The 17,539-nt window shown below is 43.4% G+C and overlaps 2 protein-coding genes across 4 annotated transcripts in view; one reads left to right on the top strand and one right to left on the bottom strand.

Annotated features, from left to right (window-relative positions):
• The window catches only part of LOC122562309 (hepatic leukemia factor-like), a 54,425-nt gene extending 39,001 nt beyond the window's left edge, over positions 1-15,424 (top strand). Inside the window, exons 3-4 of one of the 2 annotated variants that reach the window (XM_043715162.2) lie at positions 8,773-8,993; positions 11,839-15,424. In XM_043715162.2, coding sequence (XP_043571097.1) covers positions 8,773-8,993; positions 11,839-12,039 — 422 coding nt within the window. In that variant the 3' untranslated portion in view covers positions 12,040-15,424. Of the gene's footprint in view, positions 1-8,772; positions 8,994-11,835 lie in introns of both variants that reach the window. The other variant, XM_043715161.2, reaches the window with a different exon arrangement.
• Positions 15,425-15,452: 28 nt separating this feature from the next.
• The window catches only part of LOC122562307 (uncharacterized), a 49,991-nt gene continuing 47,904 nt past the window's right edge, over positions 15,453-17,539 (bottom strand). For both annotated transcript variants that reach the window (XM_043715156.2, XM_043715155.2), the window contains exon 6: positions 15,453-17,471. In XM_043715156.2, coding sequence (XP_043571091.2) covers positions 17,132-17,471 — 340 coding nt within the window. In that variant the 3' untranslated portion in view covers positions 15,453-17,131. The remainder of the gene's footprint in view (positions 17,472-17,539) is intronic.

The raw sequence follows: 17,539 nt of genomic DNA, 5'->3' as shown, positions 1-17,539 counted from the left end.
GTGATACCACATCAGCCTCTAGTCTTCCGGCACCTCATCTGTGACTATCAATGATACAGATATCTCAGCAAGGGGCCCAGGAACGTCTTCCCTAAATTCCCACAGAGTTCTGGATGTAAGTTTGCTCGCTGAGCTGGATGGTTTGTTTTCAGACGTTTCGTCACTATACTAGCTAACATCAGTGAGCCTCTGGTGAAGCGCTGGTGGTATGCCTGGCTTTTATTTGTGTGTTTAGGTTTCCTTGGGTTGGTGATGTCATTTCCAATGGTGATTTCATTTCCTGTTCTTTTCCTCAGGTCATGGTAAATGGGATCCAAGTTGATGTGTTTGTTGATAGAGTTCTGGTTGGAATGCCATGCTTCTAGGAATTCTCATGCATGTCTCTGTTTGGCTTGTCCTAGGATGGATGTGTTTACTGTGGAGGAGGACATGGAAGATATAGAACGTGGGGAAATAAATAATGACCCTTTTGAGTGGTGTCCTTCCTCGTTTGTATGTAAGGTTATTAGCAAAAGTGGGCCATGCCTTTTTATAGCTCGTTGATGTTGATGTTCATGTATACTGGTGGCTAGTTTTCTGCCTGTTTGTCCAATGTAGTGTTTGTTACAGTTCTTGCACAGTATTTTGTAAATGACATTAATTTTGCTTGTCTGTTTAGTCTTTCAATTCCATTAGCTGCTGTTTTAGTGTGTTGGTGGGTTTGCGGGCTACCAGATGCCAAGAGGTCTGAGTAGTCTGGCAGTCATTTCCAAGATGTCTTTGATGTAGGGGAGACTGGCTAAGGTTTCTGGATGTGTTTTGTCTGCTTGTTTGGGTTTGTTGCTGAGAAATCGGCAGACTGTGTTCATTGGGTACCCATTCTTTTTGAATGCACTGTATAGGGGATTTTCCTATTAGCAACTCTATCAACAAACACATTGCCTTGGATCCTATTTACCATCCCTGAGAAAAAGAACAGGAAATGACATCACAGGAAATTATGTCACCACAGGACATGACATCGCCAACCCAAGGAAACCTAAACACATAAATAAAAAGCGGGCTATACCACCAGTGCTTCACCGGAGGCTCACTGATGATCTCTAGTATGGTGACGAAATGTCTGAAAATGAACTTTCCAGCTCAGTGAGCAAACTTACATCCAGAACCTCAAACTGAGCTACAAATCTTCTCAAAGCTTGTTCCCACAGAGTTCTAGGGTACATCTGATTAGGTCCTGGGATTTATCCACCTTTATGCATTTTAAGACATCTAGTACCACCACCTCTTAATATGGATATTTTTCAAAAGGGTCATTATTTATTTCCCCACGTTCTATATCTTCCATGTCCTCCTCCACAGTAAACACTGATGCAAAATACTTGATTAGTATCTCCCCTATTTTCTGCAGTTCCATGCATAGGCTGCCTTGCTGATCTTTGAGGGGCCCTATTGTCTCCCTAATTACCCTTTTGTCCTTAAAATATTTATAAGATCCCTTTGGATTCTCCTTAATCTTATTTGCCAACGTTATCTCATGTCCTTTTTTTGCCCTTTTGGTTTCCCTCCTATTATCTATAGACTCTTCTAGGGATTCACTCAATTTCTACTGTCTCTACCTGACATATGTTTCCTCCTTATTCTTGAACAAAACTTTATTTTCTCTAGTCATCCAGCATTCCCTACGCCTTGCCCCTCACACTAACAGGGAAAAAAACATTGTCTGCAGACTCTCATTCTCTCATTTCTGAAGGCTTCCCATTTTCCAGCCGTCCCTTTACCTGCGAACATCTGCCCCCAATCAGCTTTGAAACTTCTTGCCTATTGCTGTTAAATTAGCCTTCCTCCAATTTAGAACTTCAACTTTTAGATCTGGTCTATCCTTTTCCATCACTATTTTAAAACTAATAGAATTATGGTCACTGGCCCCAAAGTGCTCCCTCACTGACACCTCAGTCACCTGCCCTGCCTTATTTCCCAAGAGTAGGTCAAGTTTTGCACCTTCTGTAATAGGTACATCCACATACTGAATCAGAAAATATTCTTGTACACACTTAATAAATTCCTCTCCATCTAAACCCTTAACACTATGGCAGTCCCAGTCTATGTTTGGAAAGTTAAAATCCCCTACCATACAGGTAACTGAGATCTCCTTACAAATTTGTTTCTCACTTTCCTGCTGACTGTTAGGGCATTCTGTGGTACAATCCCAATAAGGTGATCATCCCTTTCCTATTTCTCAGTTCAACCCAAGTAACTTCCCTAGATATATTCCCTGGAATATCCTCCCTCAGTACAGCTGTAATACTATCCCTTATCAAAAGTGCCACTCCCCCTCCTCTCTCGCCTCCCTTTCTAACCTTCCTGTAGCATTTGTATCCTGGAACATTAAGCTGCCAGTCCTGTCTATCCCTGAGCCACATTTCTGTAATTGCTATGATATCCCAGTCCCATGTTCCTAACCACGCCCTGAGTTCATCTGCCTTCCCTGTTAGGCCCCTTGGATTGAAATAAATGCAGTTTAATGTATCATTCCCAACTTGTTCTCTGCTTTGTCCCTGCCTGCCCTGACTGTTTGACTCACTTCTGTTCCCAACTATACCAGTCTCAGATCGATCTCTTTCCTCACTAAGTCCCTGGATCCCCCCCCCACCCCACATCTTACTAGTTTAAATCCTCCCGAGCAGCTCTAGTAAATTTCCCTGCCAGTATATTAGTCCCCTTCCAATTTAGGTGCAATCCATCCTTCTTGTACAGGTCACTTCTACCCAGAAGAGATTCCAATGATCCAAAAATGTGAATCCTTCTCCCATAACCAGCTCCTCAGCCATGCCATTCATCTGCTCTACCCTCCTATTCCTGCCCTCACTAGCTCGTAGCACTGGGAGTAATCCAGATATTACTACTCTCGAGGACTTCCTTTTTAAATTCCTACCTAACTTTCTATATTCTGTCCTCCGAATCTCATCCTTTTCCCTTCCTATGTCGTTGGTTCCAATGTGGACAATGACCTCCTGCTGGTCCCTCTCCCCTTTGAGAACATTCTGCACCCTCTCTGAGACATCCTTGATCCTGGCACCAGGGAGGCAACACACCATTCTGATTTTTTCCTGTTGGCCGCAGAAGCGTTTGTCTGTGCCTCAGACTAGAGAGTCCCCTAACACAATCGATCACTTGGAACCCAACATTAAAGCCAGACTCAATATCAGAAACCTGGCTATTCGTGCTACATTCCCCTGAAAGTTCATCACCACCTACATTTTCCAAAACAATATACTTGTTTAAGATGGGGATAGCCACAGGAGACTCCTGCACTCCCTCTCCTACCTTTCCTGGAGGTAACCCATCTACCTGACTGTATGTGCAGTTTATCTCCTTCCCATCACACCCCTCTGGCTCCTGTAAATTCCTCATTGCCTCTAACTGCCGCTGCAACCAATCCATGCAATGTGATAGGAGTCGCAACCAAAGACACTTCCTGCTGGCATAACCATCAGTAACAAGGAAACTCTCCCTAATCTGCCACATCTGACAGGAAGAGCATATCACTCTACTAAGGGCCATCTTTGCACCTTAATAATCTACAGAAAATAGCACAGGCTTACTGCTCTTAAAAACACTGCTCCAGGCTACCTTAGTACCAATGCTTTATATTTTTAAAGTTTAATCAAGAAACAGATCTCAATAAAGCATGTAATCAAAAACAAAACCCTCTCTACTCACTAATGTAGGTTTATAAAAGAAAATCAGCAAGGCTGCACTTTCAAACCAATCACTTAGCTGCCCCCTGCTGGGAGCTCCCATATGTAGGTTCCTTCAAGCTCAGCTGTCGATTTTGCTGTTTGTTTATTTTTCTTAGAATGAATTCCAATGTCCAGAGATACTTGAAACCAGACAGCAAAGGCAGAAACTATGCAGGTTATTGCTGGGTCAGACAGCAGTGTAGGTTTCTTTCTCCATATGATTCACTTCCCATGTGGCCACTGCCTTTATCTATCTTCATCCTTTTCAAAGTGTCACTGTTTTGGTCTATTTTTTTCCCCACAAGTTTTAACTGTCAATCTTCATTCTCAGAGTGGCAGGTGGACTCTGTGCAAGGTGTTACCATGTAAATGCAGCAGAGTTTGTCTTCATGCCCCTTGCTTTGAAAAGGGTGCGATGTATATACAAGTGACTTTTGCCTACATAAAGTGAGGTTCTGTGTTTTTATACGTGTAGCTTCTAGCCCATGGAAATAGACTGCACCCTGTCCCCGTCTCTGAGGATCTTCTCTCTGGGTACCAGGTTTCCTGCTATTCTTTGATGCCCCACTCTTTTCAACTGCTAGAAATGTCAGAAGTCACACGACTACAGGTGACGTATGCAGATTTATTTGAAATCGCAGCATGTAGCCCCTTTGTCCGGTGAAGTGAAAGAAAAGCACAAAGAAACAAAATTTAAAGACTGAGAGATCGGGGCAGAGAGATTAAAAAAACCATACAAATGGGGGAAGTGAAATGTTGAATAATAAATCTCTGCAGGTGATCAAAAGTGTCAGATGGTGTGAGTAAAGTGTCAACAGCTGAAAATCATGTAAAGGGATGATCTATAATCCAATTAATGAGAGACAAAGACAAGTTAACGGACAAGCCCTGTGCATACACAGGATCTGCTCAGATGAGGAGAAACACAACAGGTATATCTTCGTTTTTGTTATCAAATTGCATTTTCTGCCACAGTCACCATAACAATGAATATTTTGACAACTTCAAATCCCCAATCTCTAATGGCTAGTTTTTGGACTTGGACAACATCCCTTGCTCCCTCAGTGTAAATCTGCTCTGTGCTCAGTTAGTGTATCACAGACACTGGTCAATTTTCACACCTGGTGACAAGTGGAAAATTTTCCAAGTTTCAGCAGTTAAACTATTTATCTTGGAATGCATCAGAGTTGAATGTGATTCTATGAACATGCACATATGTACAGTGAAATACTTTCTCTCTCTCTCACGCACACACACTCACTCACTCACACACATGCACACTTTTAGCAATGATGTGGAGCTGCTGGTGTTGAACTGGGGTGGACGACATCAGAAGTCAGACGACACCAGGTTACAATCCAACAGGTTTGACTAGACTGCTTGAAGGAAAGAGTTGTAGTGCTTTGAAGGAATTCCAGATCTTTACGCTTTAGCAGCTGAAGTCAGAGGGGCACGGGTATCCCTGATGGTGGGTGGTCTGGAGAAGGTCACAGGGTTTGGGAGGGCAAGGTCATGGGAGGATTTGAACCGTTTAAGATTGAAGTGTTACATGAGTAACTCATGGGTAAGCAAGCACCGGTAATGGTTGTACGGGACTTGATATAAGTCAGGGTACAGGCAGGAGAATTTTAAGTTAACAGTCAATAATCCAGGCTGCAGTGAGAGGCGTTAGTGAGGGAGCATTGTTTTGTGTTTGTCTGAGGGAGGTGGATGTGCAGTAATGGAGCACTCCGAGGAGTTACTGAGTGACAGTTTCAGGGCGTGCGATTGTAATCTGGCATGTTTCAGCTTCACCCATGTGTACCCCAGCTGTCTGACTCTGTATCTGACGTTCCCTTTGATCAGATGGGTAAAAACAATGACTGCAGATGCTGGGTTCCCTTTGATCAGTCTGTCAGTGCTGAGTCTTGTTTCACTTATTCTACACATACTCCCTCGTGTGGTGGAATCTTGTAACATCAGGTACACTTTATTACTGTGGGTTATGGGGAATGCAGCACTGCATTTTCACGATAATAATATAAATTTGCATAGAACATACAGCACCGAAACACGACTCCATCTAATCCTCTCTGTGCAATCATCTATTCCTTTCTCCTTCATGCTTATCCATCTTCTCCCAGTTATCAAAAATGGGAAACACTGGAGAAATTCTGCAGGCCTGGCAGCAACTGTGGAGAGAGCTAAAATTTCAGGTTCAGCGACTCTTTTCCAGAATGATTCTGAAGAAGGATTGCTGGACTCAAAACATTGGCTCAGTGGCTAGCACTGCTGCCTCACAGCGCCAGGGCCCCGGGTTCGATTCCAGCCTCAGGTCACTGCCTGTGTAGAATTTGCACATTCTCCCCGTGTCTGCATTGGTTTCTTCCCATGATGTGCAGGTTAGGTGGACTGGCCATGCTAAATTGCACATAGTGTACAGGAATGTGTATGTTAGGTGGATTAGCCATGGGAAATAAAGGCTTATAGGGAAGGAGGATGAGTCTGGCTGCAGTGCCCCCTGGAGGGTCAGTGTGGACTTGATGGGCCAAATGGTCTGTTTCCACATAGTAAGGTTTCTGTGATTCTGTTTTCTCTCCAGAGTCGGCTGTCAATGGTCCGTAGCAGGATTTGAACACTCAATCTCTAGATTATTGTCCAATAACTGAACTGGAGCCAATGACTGTGTGAATTGCTCCTGTGAGCAAAATGTTAGTGATATTTGTATCATCGATAGTCACAGGTGAGGTGCCAGAAGACTGGAGGTTGGCTAATATGGTGCCACTGTTTAAGAACGGTGGTAAGGACAAGCCAGGGAACTATAGACCAGTAAGCCTGACATCGGTGGTGGGCAAGTTGTTAGAGGGAATCCTGAGGGACAGGATGCACATGTATTTGGAAAGGCAAGGACTGATTAGGGATAGTCAACATGGCTTTGTGCGTGGGAAGTCATGTCTCACAAACTTGATTGAGTTTTTTTGGAGAAGGAACAAAGAGGATTGATGAAGGCAGAGCAGTAGATGTGATCTATGTAGCCTTCAGTAAGGTATTTGACAAGATTCCCCATGGGAGACTGATTAGCAAGGTTAGATCTCATGGAATAAAGGGTGAACTAGCCATTTGGATACAGAACTGGCTCAAAGGTAGAAGACAGAGGGTGGTGGTGGAAGGTGGTTTTTCAAACTGGAGGCCTGTGACCAGTGGAGTGCCACAAGGATCGGTGCTGGGTCCTCTACTTTTTGTCATTTACATAAATGATTTGGACGCGAGCATAAGAGGTACAGTTAGTATGTTTGCTGATGACACCAAAATTGGAGGTGTAGTGGACAGCGAAGAGGGTTACCTCAGATTACAACGGGATCTTGACCAGATGGGCCAATGGGCTGAGAAGTGGCAGATGGAGTTTAATTCAGATAAATGCGAGGTGCTGCATTTTGGGAAAGCAAATCTTAGCAGAAGTTATACACTTAATGGTAAGGTCCTAGGGAGTGTTGCTGAACAAAGAGACCTTGGAGTGCAGGTTCATAGCTCCTTGAATGTGGAGTCGCAGGTAAATAGGATAGTGAAGAAGGCGTTTGGTATGCTTTCCTTTATTGGTCAGAGTATTGAGTACAGGAGTTGGGAGGTCATGTTGCGGCTGTACAGGACATTGATTAGGCCACTGTTGGAATATTGCATGCAATTCTGGTCTCCTTCCTATCAGAAATATGTTGTGAAACTTGAAAGGGTTCAGAAAAGATTTACAAGGATGTTGCCAGGATTGGAGGATTTGAGCTATAGGGAGAGGCTGAACAGGCTGGGGCTGTTTTCCCTGGAGCGTCGGAGGCTGAGGGGTGACCTTATAGAGGTTTACAAAATTATGACAGGCATGGATAGGATAAATAGACGAAGTCTTTTCCCTGGGATCGGGGAGTCCAGAACTAGAGGGCATAAGTTTAGGGTGAGAGGGGAAAGATATAAAAGAGACCTACGGGGCAATTTTTCATGCAGAGGGTGGTACATGTATGGAATGAGCTGTCAGAGGATGTGGTGGAGTCTGGTACAATTGCAACATTTAAGAGGCATTTGGATGGGTATATGAATAGGAAGGGTTTAGAGGGATATAGGCCGGGTGCTTGCAGGTGGGACTAGATTGGGTTAGGATATCTGGTCGGTATGTACGGGTTGGACCGAAGGGTCTGTTTCCATGCTGCACATCTCTATGACTCCATGACCCTAATGATAGAGTGGATTGTACAGCTCAGCTCATATTCCAGATTTGAGGGACTGTCATCATTTATTAGACAGTAGGGTCAGTGCAGTCTGCTCAAAGCCAATAAAGTATACAGCTTGTGAGGCCTTGAGGCTCATTTTAAAGTTGGAACAATAGAAGCAACCTGAATGGGTGGGGTCAAGGTCCCACAGAACCACAATGTTTAGTTTTAGCTTTCTGCAGTTACTGGAGTCTTGAAGCTGGATGTGGAAGCTCTTATTTCTCTCTCTGTTACAGCTAAACCTGGCGTTCTCTTCCTGCTGCTTGAATTTGAGAGATAATCTGTTTTACTGAATCTGCCTTTACCAAGGGTGTGTTTATAGGATCTTACTATGTTGGAACAGTGGATGTTTATAAATAATCTATCGTTCCGTTATGTTGGTCCAATTTCTTTTTGGTTTGTATTTTAATCATACTGTATGAATAAAGTGTGTTTTGCTTCAAGCCTGATATTAATCAATCAGGTTACATCTGTAATGCAACACATGGCATTTGCCTTTAAAATAAGAAAGAGTTAGGGTCAAGGCTATCTCCTTCACCTGTTTAATGGGGGTTTGGTCTGGTCCATTACAAGAGTCGGAAAGGTATTGGCTTCAGATCCATAAACTGAAGGACAGAGCAAGTCTCACCTGCGATAATCCTCACCCTATCACAGGTGAAGGACTGAATGGCCTACCGAGACTCCTATTTTTGAGACATTGAAGGGGGTTAGTTGAAGATGGATAGGAGGAAGTTTATGCAGATAGTATAAATCCAGCAACTAGCCCACTTCTGTGCTTCACAATTCTATGTCTGACCTTGATTTCTGTGTGTCTGCAGGTCAGGTACTGCCACCAGCCCGCAACACTCCCAGTCCCATCGACCCTGAAAGCATTCAAGTGCCAGTCAGCTATGAGCCGGACCCTGCCGATCTGGCACTCTCCAGTATCCCTGGCCAGGAGATGTTTGACCCTCGCAAGCGTAAGTTCACAGATGAGGAACTGAAGCCCCAACCGATGATTAAAAAAGCTCGCAAAGTCTTCGTGCCCGATGAAATGAAGGTAACTTGGAACTGGTTCAGCAACTAGTGGGGGCGGGGGGGAACTGGTTCAGCAACTGGTGGGGGGGGGGGGGGGGGGAGTTCAGAAGCTTTAACCTTCTGCCGCACCAGTGTCGGATTTTTGTTATTATTACCCATTGAAAAAACTGCAGCAAGCAGTGATTTGAAGCGATGCAGACGTGATTTCATTGGGGTCTGGCAGCTCCACAGCTAACTGGGATAGTACCTAGCTCATCAACCAACCAAGCCTCAATCCTGGCTCTCTGTTAATAAATAAAATAGAATCATACTGCGTACAAAGGGGCCATTTGCCCTAGTGTGTCTGGGAGCTGCTCAATTAGACCCACTCACAAAAGCCCAACAAACTTCACAGCATTTTGTATTCCCTTCCAGTTTAAATCTAATTTCCTTGTGAATGGAATCTGCTCCCACCATCCTTCCAGGCAAAGCATTCCGGTTGACAACAAAATGCTGCAAAATATTTCCCCTCATCTCTCCTCTGGTTATTTTCCTACATATCCGAATCAGTTTGTCCCAGTTACTGAGCCTGCTATAGCCCTTTATCAAAACTCTAAATAATGTTTAACGCTCCATCAAACCTCCCCTTAAGCTTAATAAACACTGAAAGAACTGCGGGTGCTGTAAATCATGGACAAAAATGGAAATTGCTGGAAAAGCTCAGCAGGTCTGGCAGCATCTGTGAAGAGAAATCAAGATTTAACATTTTAGTTCTTCCTTCAGAACTGCTCCCCTTAATCCTTCCTGCTCTAAAGAAATAATCTCACTTTCTCCAATCTCCTCACATCACCGCAATCCCAGATTCATGATGTGGGGTAAATCTCATCTGGGAACCTGTTCAAAGCCTTTTCATGTCTGTTGCTGACATTGAAATCCAAGTTTTATTTCATGGGTACTGATCTCAGCTAAGGGAATGATTTACCTCCTCCAAACGACTCTGACTCGGAATGCTGCAAGACTGAACTTGGATTAGATTAGATTACTTACAGTCTGGAAACAGGCCCTTCGGCCCAACAAGTCCACACCGACCCGCCGAAGTGCAACCCACCCAGACCCATTCCCCTACATTTACCCCTTCGCCTCACACTATGGGCAATTTAACATGGCCAGTTCACCTAACCTGCATATTTTTGGACTGTGGGAGGAAACCGGAGCACCCGGAGGAAACCCACGCAGACACTGGGAGAATGTGCAAACTCCACACAGAGATTCGCCTGAGGTGGTTCCCTGGCCCCAATTACCAACCTGATGGAATTTGGCTGTATGTTTCCTCAAAGATGGATACAGCCACAGCCAGTACATTTAAAGCAGGAAAGTGGCCGTTTTGGTGAGTTAGAAAAGGATTGGTACCCTGGTATCAAAGTTGAGGAGGAAAGAAAATTGAGGCAGGATGGGTTGGTTGCAAAAGGATATGAGGGGAATTTCACCGAATGGCGTCTGTCTCAAACCTCAACAACAGATGATTAATGTCAACAACAAGCTCAAATTTATTTCTAACCAGTGCTCCCTCAGTCACTGAGATGTGTAAGGAGATTATTGAGCGCTGCTGATTTCTCTGATATGTATGATTCTCAAGTCCTGTAAAATTTCCTTGAGGCTGGGATTAAGGGATTTAGTCATTTTGTGTTTGGGTGAAATGTGGAGAGAAGTGGGCTGTGCAGGTAACTTGGATTTGATTTGAAGAAACTGAAATTGTGGGAGTGTGTTGCTAGGTTGTGGAACCTCTGTCACGTGGAGTGGTTTAAGAGAGAAAGGAATGGAATGATTATAAATAGGGTCTGAAGAGACAATTAACAGAGGGAAAGAGGAAGCTTATGTGGAGAATAACTATCAGCATAGATTCAGTACAAAACAAAGCACATTGAATTCAGGGTGATTTTAAGGTTATGTTTTTCTCAATGTTTCAAGCTAGGCCAAGCTGTTGGTAGGTTTTGCAGATGCAGAGTATAGAAGATATGTGTGTGTGAGTGTTACTTTCTGGCTGTGTATAATTACAAAACACAAGGTAAAAGGAAGCAGTTTGTTTCCCAATATCAGGGTTTGACCTGGGTAGTTTGTGTTGCCCTTTGTCACAGAATCAGGCCAGTTTTATCAGGAATTGTGACGGCATAAACAGACCCACAAGTGGTGCCAATGGTCTATCTGGGTAAAAATAACATGTTTCTCATTTTATTAAGCCAGGCTCTGACCCAGCATCAGTCACAACCGCATGTGCACACAGTTCCAAAAAGCTATGTCACTGCATCAAATGTAAAGGAACAAAAGCACATGGAATTCAACAGGAGGGGGTGAGGACCGAGAGGGTCATTACCACACCCCTCATCCCCCAGACTCTATTCACAGCCGTACCATTTTAAACTGAGCCAATTTACATGTGCATGCACTGATTCCAGTGAACACACTGCAGTGTGTAGTGTGTGTGGACACGGTGTCAGTCGACACAGTCTTTAATTCACTCCGTTGTGGGGTGGAAATGCTTGCACAAAGACACCTGTGAATATGGGACGTTCACAACTGAACGCAGTAGCTGAAGGACAAGTTTGGGTCACCTGCACACAGTCACTCACTCTCACATGATGATACACAGGACCACCCACTGACATTCGCACACTAGGGGAAGGTTTCACTTTGGATGTGGGTGGTAAATAACAGAAGGGGATCAGCTGGCTTTTGGTCTGTAAATACAAACCAGACAGGCCAACCTACAGTCACCAGCTATGGCTCACGCGCAATGTAAAAGTCACCCTCCTGCCTCTGACCCCTTCAGTGCCTCTTTCTGCTTTTACTAAGTCTAACATTACTCCATATTTAATTCAATCTACGAGCAGGATGAAAAATACTGGGCACGACGTAGGAAAAACAACATGGCAGCCAAGCGGTCCCGGGATGCTCGCCGGCTTAAGGAGAACCAGATTGCCATTCGTGCAGCTTTCCTGGAGAAAGAAAATTCCGCCCTGCGCCAGGAGGTAGCTGACCTCCGGAAGGAGCTGACCCGCTGCAAGAACATCCTGTCGAAATACGATGCTTGAAGTGAGCCACTGTTAGGGCCGGCACTGAACAGCTGCAAGATAGACGAGTGCTGTCCTGTTTTAGCTGGCACTCATCATCAATCTCCTTATCATCCGAGATCACTCCCTCCCCTTCCCACCCAGCAACTCCCCTCATCATTCTATACCACTCCCTCCCCTTCCCACCCAGCAACTCCCCTCATCATTCTATACCACTCCCTCCCCTTCCCACCCAGCAACTCCCCTCATCATTCTATACCACTCCCTCCCCTTCCCACCCAGCAACTCCCCCGTCATTATGTACCACTCTCTCCCCTTCCCACCCAGCAACCCACACACACACTGAATATTGAAAGAGAGACAAATGAACTTGATACATTTGATTCCGCACGAGCAAGGCCCTGCCTCACTTTTTCGAAAGGGGCTGTGTATTTTTACCCGAAAAGAAAAATTGTTGTAAGCTTTTTTGACTGCTGATCCACTCCCCTTGACTTCCTCGGGAATCCAACATACTCTCCTTCCCTCCCATCCCATCCCACACAGAAATGGTTTATCAAATAATGTATTTCTTGTTTTTAAAAAGAACTGTTATCAGATATCATTCAGTTTATCAGTCACCAGAATGCAATTAACCAGTCCCTGACTTTGGAACTGTGGGCACTTCACCTGTTTCCTACACCTGGAATGAAGTCTCCAGAAATTCAGTCCCACCTCTTTTCCCCTGCTCCAAGACAATGCATCCTCAGAGATGATTATGCATAATTTAAATTTTTGTTAATTGTATTTCCATTTTCTGTGATGTATCTCTAATGTGCTTCTTAGAGTGAAACAGTAATTTTCACCCTTGATAGCCCCCACCCTTTCAAATGCATGCCTGTTTATAAAAGCTGAATAACTTCCTGCATTTTTATATCCTTCTCTCGACACAGCTAAGTGTTCTAGTCTCCCTAAGTGTAGGGCATGGTGTGTTGGGTTTGGCTTCTCAGTCTTTCAAACTGAAAGCAATAATTGTAATTAATGTCAGTTAAGCCAAGTAATGTGTGTGCAATTTGTGGGCCACAGTTGTATCTCCAGACTGGGGTGCAGGCTGAGTCACAAGCATACCCTGAAGACTGTTTCCTAAGAATGTGAAAGAGAACTTCTTTCTCCCCAACTAAGATCATACACGATAAAAGTTGAACCCTCCAATGAATCGATCGTTCATTGTCACCTGCTATGTAACTAAGGGGCCTCCAAGGCTGAATAGCCCATTGACAATTGACTGTGTGTAAGATCAGATCTGGGAGGAGGATTGATTGAGCGAGGTCAGCCTGCCCTGAGCACCTCAGGGACTACAGTGGAGAATCTGCACCAACTAAAGGATCTAAAAGATCTTTTTCTCCTTTTTTTTAATTTACAATAAGCAATTGGAGTTTTGAAGGCCATTTGGTATGTGGATATTTTCTGATGAATGTAGCGATGGTTGGTCAGAATTACCAGAAATAATGGTGTTGCCATACGTGGTGGTTAATCTCCATTTATAGCTATCTTCTGACCACCAAAAGATGAGAGATTCTATATGATGTTAATGTTTATAGAGAGAATTATAAAGGTCCTTTTTTGTACAGTATTTTTGAATGGAATACTGACAAGTGTATTTTAAGAAATAAAATTATATTATATTATAGTATATATTATAAAGAGACATATAGATGACAGGACAGTGTATTTCACATTTCAATGGATTGAGAGAGACAGGCTTTGACATGAATGTTTAGATATTTGGGCAGGTGCTTGTATTTTTAAAAGTCAGAGCTGCTGTTAATTATTTTCTTGACAGAGAAGTATTTTTAAAGAGTAGTTCCTCTTCAGCATGGGCCCACAGCACAGTATTGCTCTCTAACTGAGTCTACATGATAACTGGTGTGGGTATTGGATTAATGTCATTCCAACACAGTAAGGAAGCTTTTCTGAGATTGGGTCAGTGTATCTAGCTGGGGGTATTTGGGACAGTGTAGAGGAAGCTTTACGCTGTGTCTAACCCATGCAGTATAAACCCTGAGGAAAAGTTTGTAATGGGAAACGTAGCATGCCCCAATCCCGGATGTCACTTGCCTTTATTTGTGCAGCAGCAACATGAGTTGTTGCCTTGCACTACAGTTTGACTCCCCAAGAATTAATTTTGACAGTTAGGTCTTGACTTGTGCTCAAGTATTTAACTGAGAGTCTCAGTAGAATTGTACCATGACATGTTGGCCTCATATTATCTACAAAACTGTAGGGTACAAACTTGTCCTGGTTACCTACACTGAAACACAGACGATGAATTCTGGAATAAAAACCAGGTTGAGGATTTACCGCAGGTCATTTTAAAACGGAATCATTTGGAGTAAGTGATGATTAAAAATAACACAGTAAAGCTGGGGAAGACCAGGAATGAACAACAACTTCAGCAAAGGGTGAACTGGCGTTTGCCTGTGTTCACAGTATTTGGAAAGAGGCGGACAGATATGATGGGAGGTCCCAAAACTTTAATCTGTGCTTTCTCTTTCAGGTGATGACCAGCCTATGCAGCATTTCCAGCAATTTCTGTTCTCATTGCACAATATTAAATGAGGCTGAGAGTTTTGGATTTAATCTCCCTGATTAAGTGGGGAAATTTAGTTAACTGGAAATAAAAACATATTTGTTTTAATACAGAGTTTTGTTTTAAGCCTCAAAGAACCGTATTTGTGAATTCTGCAATTCCTGCACCCTGAAGAGGCTTTTTCATAGTTTTGCACAGAGTTGTCATTGTCTTGCAGAAAATAACCTGTCTTACACGAGGAATGAGGTTTAACAATACTACCTCAACTATTGGAGAAAGTTTGGGGAGGAGGGGAAAGTAGATTCACGTCAGTGCATTCTTAATATAAAATAGAGTTTGTATATTTAAGAGAGAAATTGTGGATGCTGAGAAAAGAAATAAATACAGAAAATACTGGAAATGCACACAGGTCCATCAACTTTAGGATACAATTCGACAAAGGGTCTCCAGCTGCCTTTTCTTTGTAACAGATGACTGAGCTGCTGTGTTTAACACTTTTTTTAATTGTGTATTTAGTAAACTGTCACAATAAATGAGCACGTGTGTGAGGGGCTTTTAGAGAGTCTCTGATCTAAACGTGAAGGCTGTCTAGTCCTTTGGCTTCAGGCTTACTAATTTTTAATAATTTTACAAATTAAATGTTTAATTTTACTGTGGAATGATTTTTTAAAAAAAAAATCAACCATTGTATTACTGGCAACACAGTGAGGTGATTCAGTTAAAGGCAAAGAAATATAATTTCTTTCAGTTGTTTCCTACTGGATTGCATTTACTGTGTAGCCTGATTCCAGCTACCTGTATTTGTAAAAGTGTTCAATAAATCCTTTTGTTGGCTTCATTGATGCTCGTTGGTTGATTTCCTCCTGCTTGAAGTGCTGTTATGACCGCTGAAATTTTCCAACTCTTTCACAGGATTGTTTAGAATAGGAGCAGTTTGATTATTTCCCTGGGCCAAACCGACAAATATTAGCATCATTAAATATTTCAAGGATTCAATTCCAAGGTCTCCATGATGAAAAGTAATAACGACCACCTTTAAAAATTCAACATATGAACACATCTCTTCTAGCGTTGGTCACACTTTGTCACATGGTGTGTACTCTTGTAATAGCAGAATTGCAACAATAGAGAAGAAACTCCAACCTGGGACATCCCAAAGCACTACAGCCAAGGAAGCACTCGCGCAAGTCCTCTACTGTGGTACTGATGGGACCAGTTTGCACAAAGCAAGACATAGAAAATGGTTCGGTAAACAGGTTTACTAAAGATTAGCTGGGGAATATGTACAAGCATTGGCCAGATCACTGGGTAAATTCTCTACTGCAAGCTTTTATACATTCACTTAGAAGCTCAGTCAGGGCCTCAGTTAGACTCTCATCTGAAACTAGCACCTCTGATAGTGCAGCATTCTGTCAGTACTGCATGGGAATCTCAGCCTAGGTTAGATGTGCATGTTACTGGATTGGCAGCTAACCAAATTTTGGCAATACCAGCTGGACCAGCATTTATTGCTCATCCCTAGTTGCCCTGAGAAAGATGTTTAGCTGCCTTTTTGAATCTCTACAGTCCACATGTTGTAGTTTGACCCTCAGTACCATTGGGGAATTTCACAATTCTGACCCAGTGACAATGAAGGAACGGCGATATATTTCCAAGTCAGGATGATGAGTGGGTTGGGGAGATCTTGCAGGGGTGGTGTTCCCATGTATCCGTTGCCCTTGTCCTTCTAGATGAGAGTGGTCATGGGTTTGGAAGGTGCTGTCTGAGGACTTTTGGTGAATGTCTGTAGATGGTGGACAGGCTTTGGGGAGTCAGGAGGTGAGTACTCACCACAGAATCTGTACCTTCTGACCTGCTCTTGTAGCCACCGTATTTATATAGAGTCACAGAGATGTGCAGTACGGAAACAGACCTTCAGTTCAACTTGTCCATGTTGACCAGATATCCTAAATTAGTCCCATTTGCCAAACACTTGGCACATATTCCTCTAAACCCTTCCTATTCATATCCCCATCCAGATGCCTTTTAAATGTTGTAATTGTACCAGCCTCTACCACTTTCTCTGGCAGTTCATTCCATACACACACCACCCTGTGTGATCCCTTTTAAACTTTTCCCTTCTCACCCTAAACCTATGCCCTCTAGTTCTGGACTCCCCCACCCCGGGGAAAAGACCTTGCCTATTTACCCCCCATGATTTTATAAACCTCTCAGGAATCGTGTTGAATTTCTGGTCAATGGTAACCCCAAGGACATTGATAGTGGGGGATTCAATGATAATAACACCATTGAATGTGAAGGGTTGGTGATTAGATTGTCTCATTGGTGAAGGTCATTGACTGGCATTTGTGTGGTGTGAATGTTAGTTGCCACCTGTCAGCCCAAGCCTGATTGAGATTGTTATCTTGTGAGCCACAGTTGAACCTGAGGATCAAATGCCTCTCTTTGTGACTCCCTATTGTGCTAGTTATACGGCTGTCCCACTCTGATCTCCAGCACCTGCAGTCCTTACTTTCTTCTGTCCCACCTATCTATCATACAAAGCCGTTAGATCTTTCTCATGGTGAAATAATAGTCACAATTTAAAATGGGGCAATCGCTAAACTCGATGTTGTAATCATAGTAGAGAAGAACGGTAGGGGGAGAATAATGAGGCCCACTATGGAAACCACATTCCTCCAATGACAGGTCTAGGGGCAGCAGTGACTCCTGAGAGTAGGACTGATCCTTGAAGATGCTGAGTTTGTTGCTTGCAATGCCAGTGTGCTCCCGGATTCGGCTGATCAGTCCAGACACTTTCATTTGGGAATATACGACTTCTTGAAAATGACCAGGATGGGTTTTCATGTTGTTGAAGATTATGATCCGGAGTTCTACAGAAATATACCTGCATGGATTGGGGGGGGGGAGGATCAATAAAAGTGTGAGTGATTAAACAGGGAGACAACGACAGTG

Source organism: Chiloscyllium plagiosum, unplaced genomic scaffold (assembly GCF_037043375.1).
Source record: "Chiloscyllium plagiosum isolate Xiang-an unplaced genomic scaffold, Cpla_swu_hap1 HiC_scaffold_25, whole genome shotgun sequence".
NCBI classification, from domain to species: Eukaryota; Metazoa; Chordata; class Chondrichthyes; order Orectolobiformes; family Hemiscylliidae; genus Chiloscyllium; species Chiloscyllium plagiosum.
Note: the sequence above shows the minus strand (reverse complement) of the source record. Positions and strands in the feature narration are given on the sequence as shown.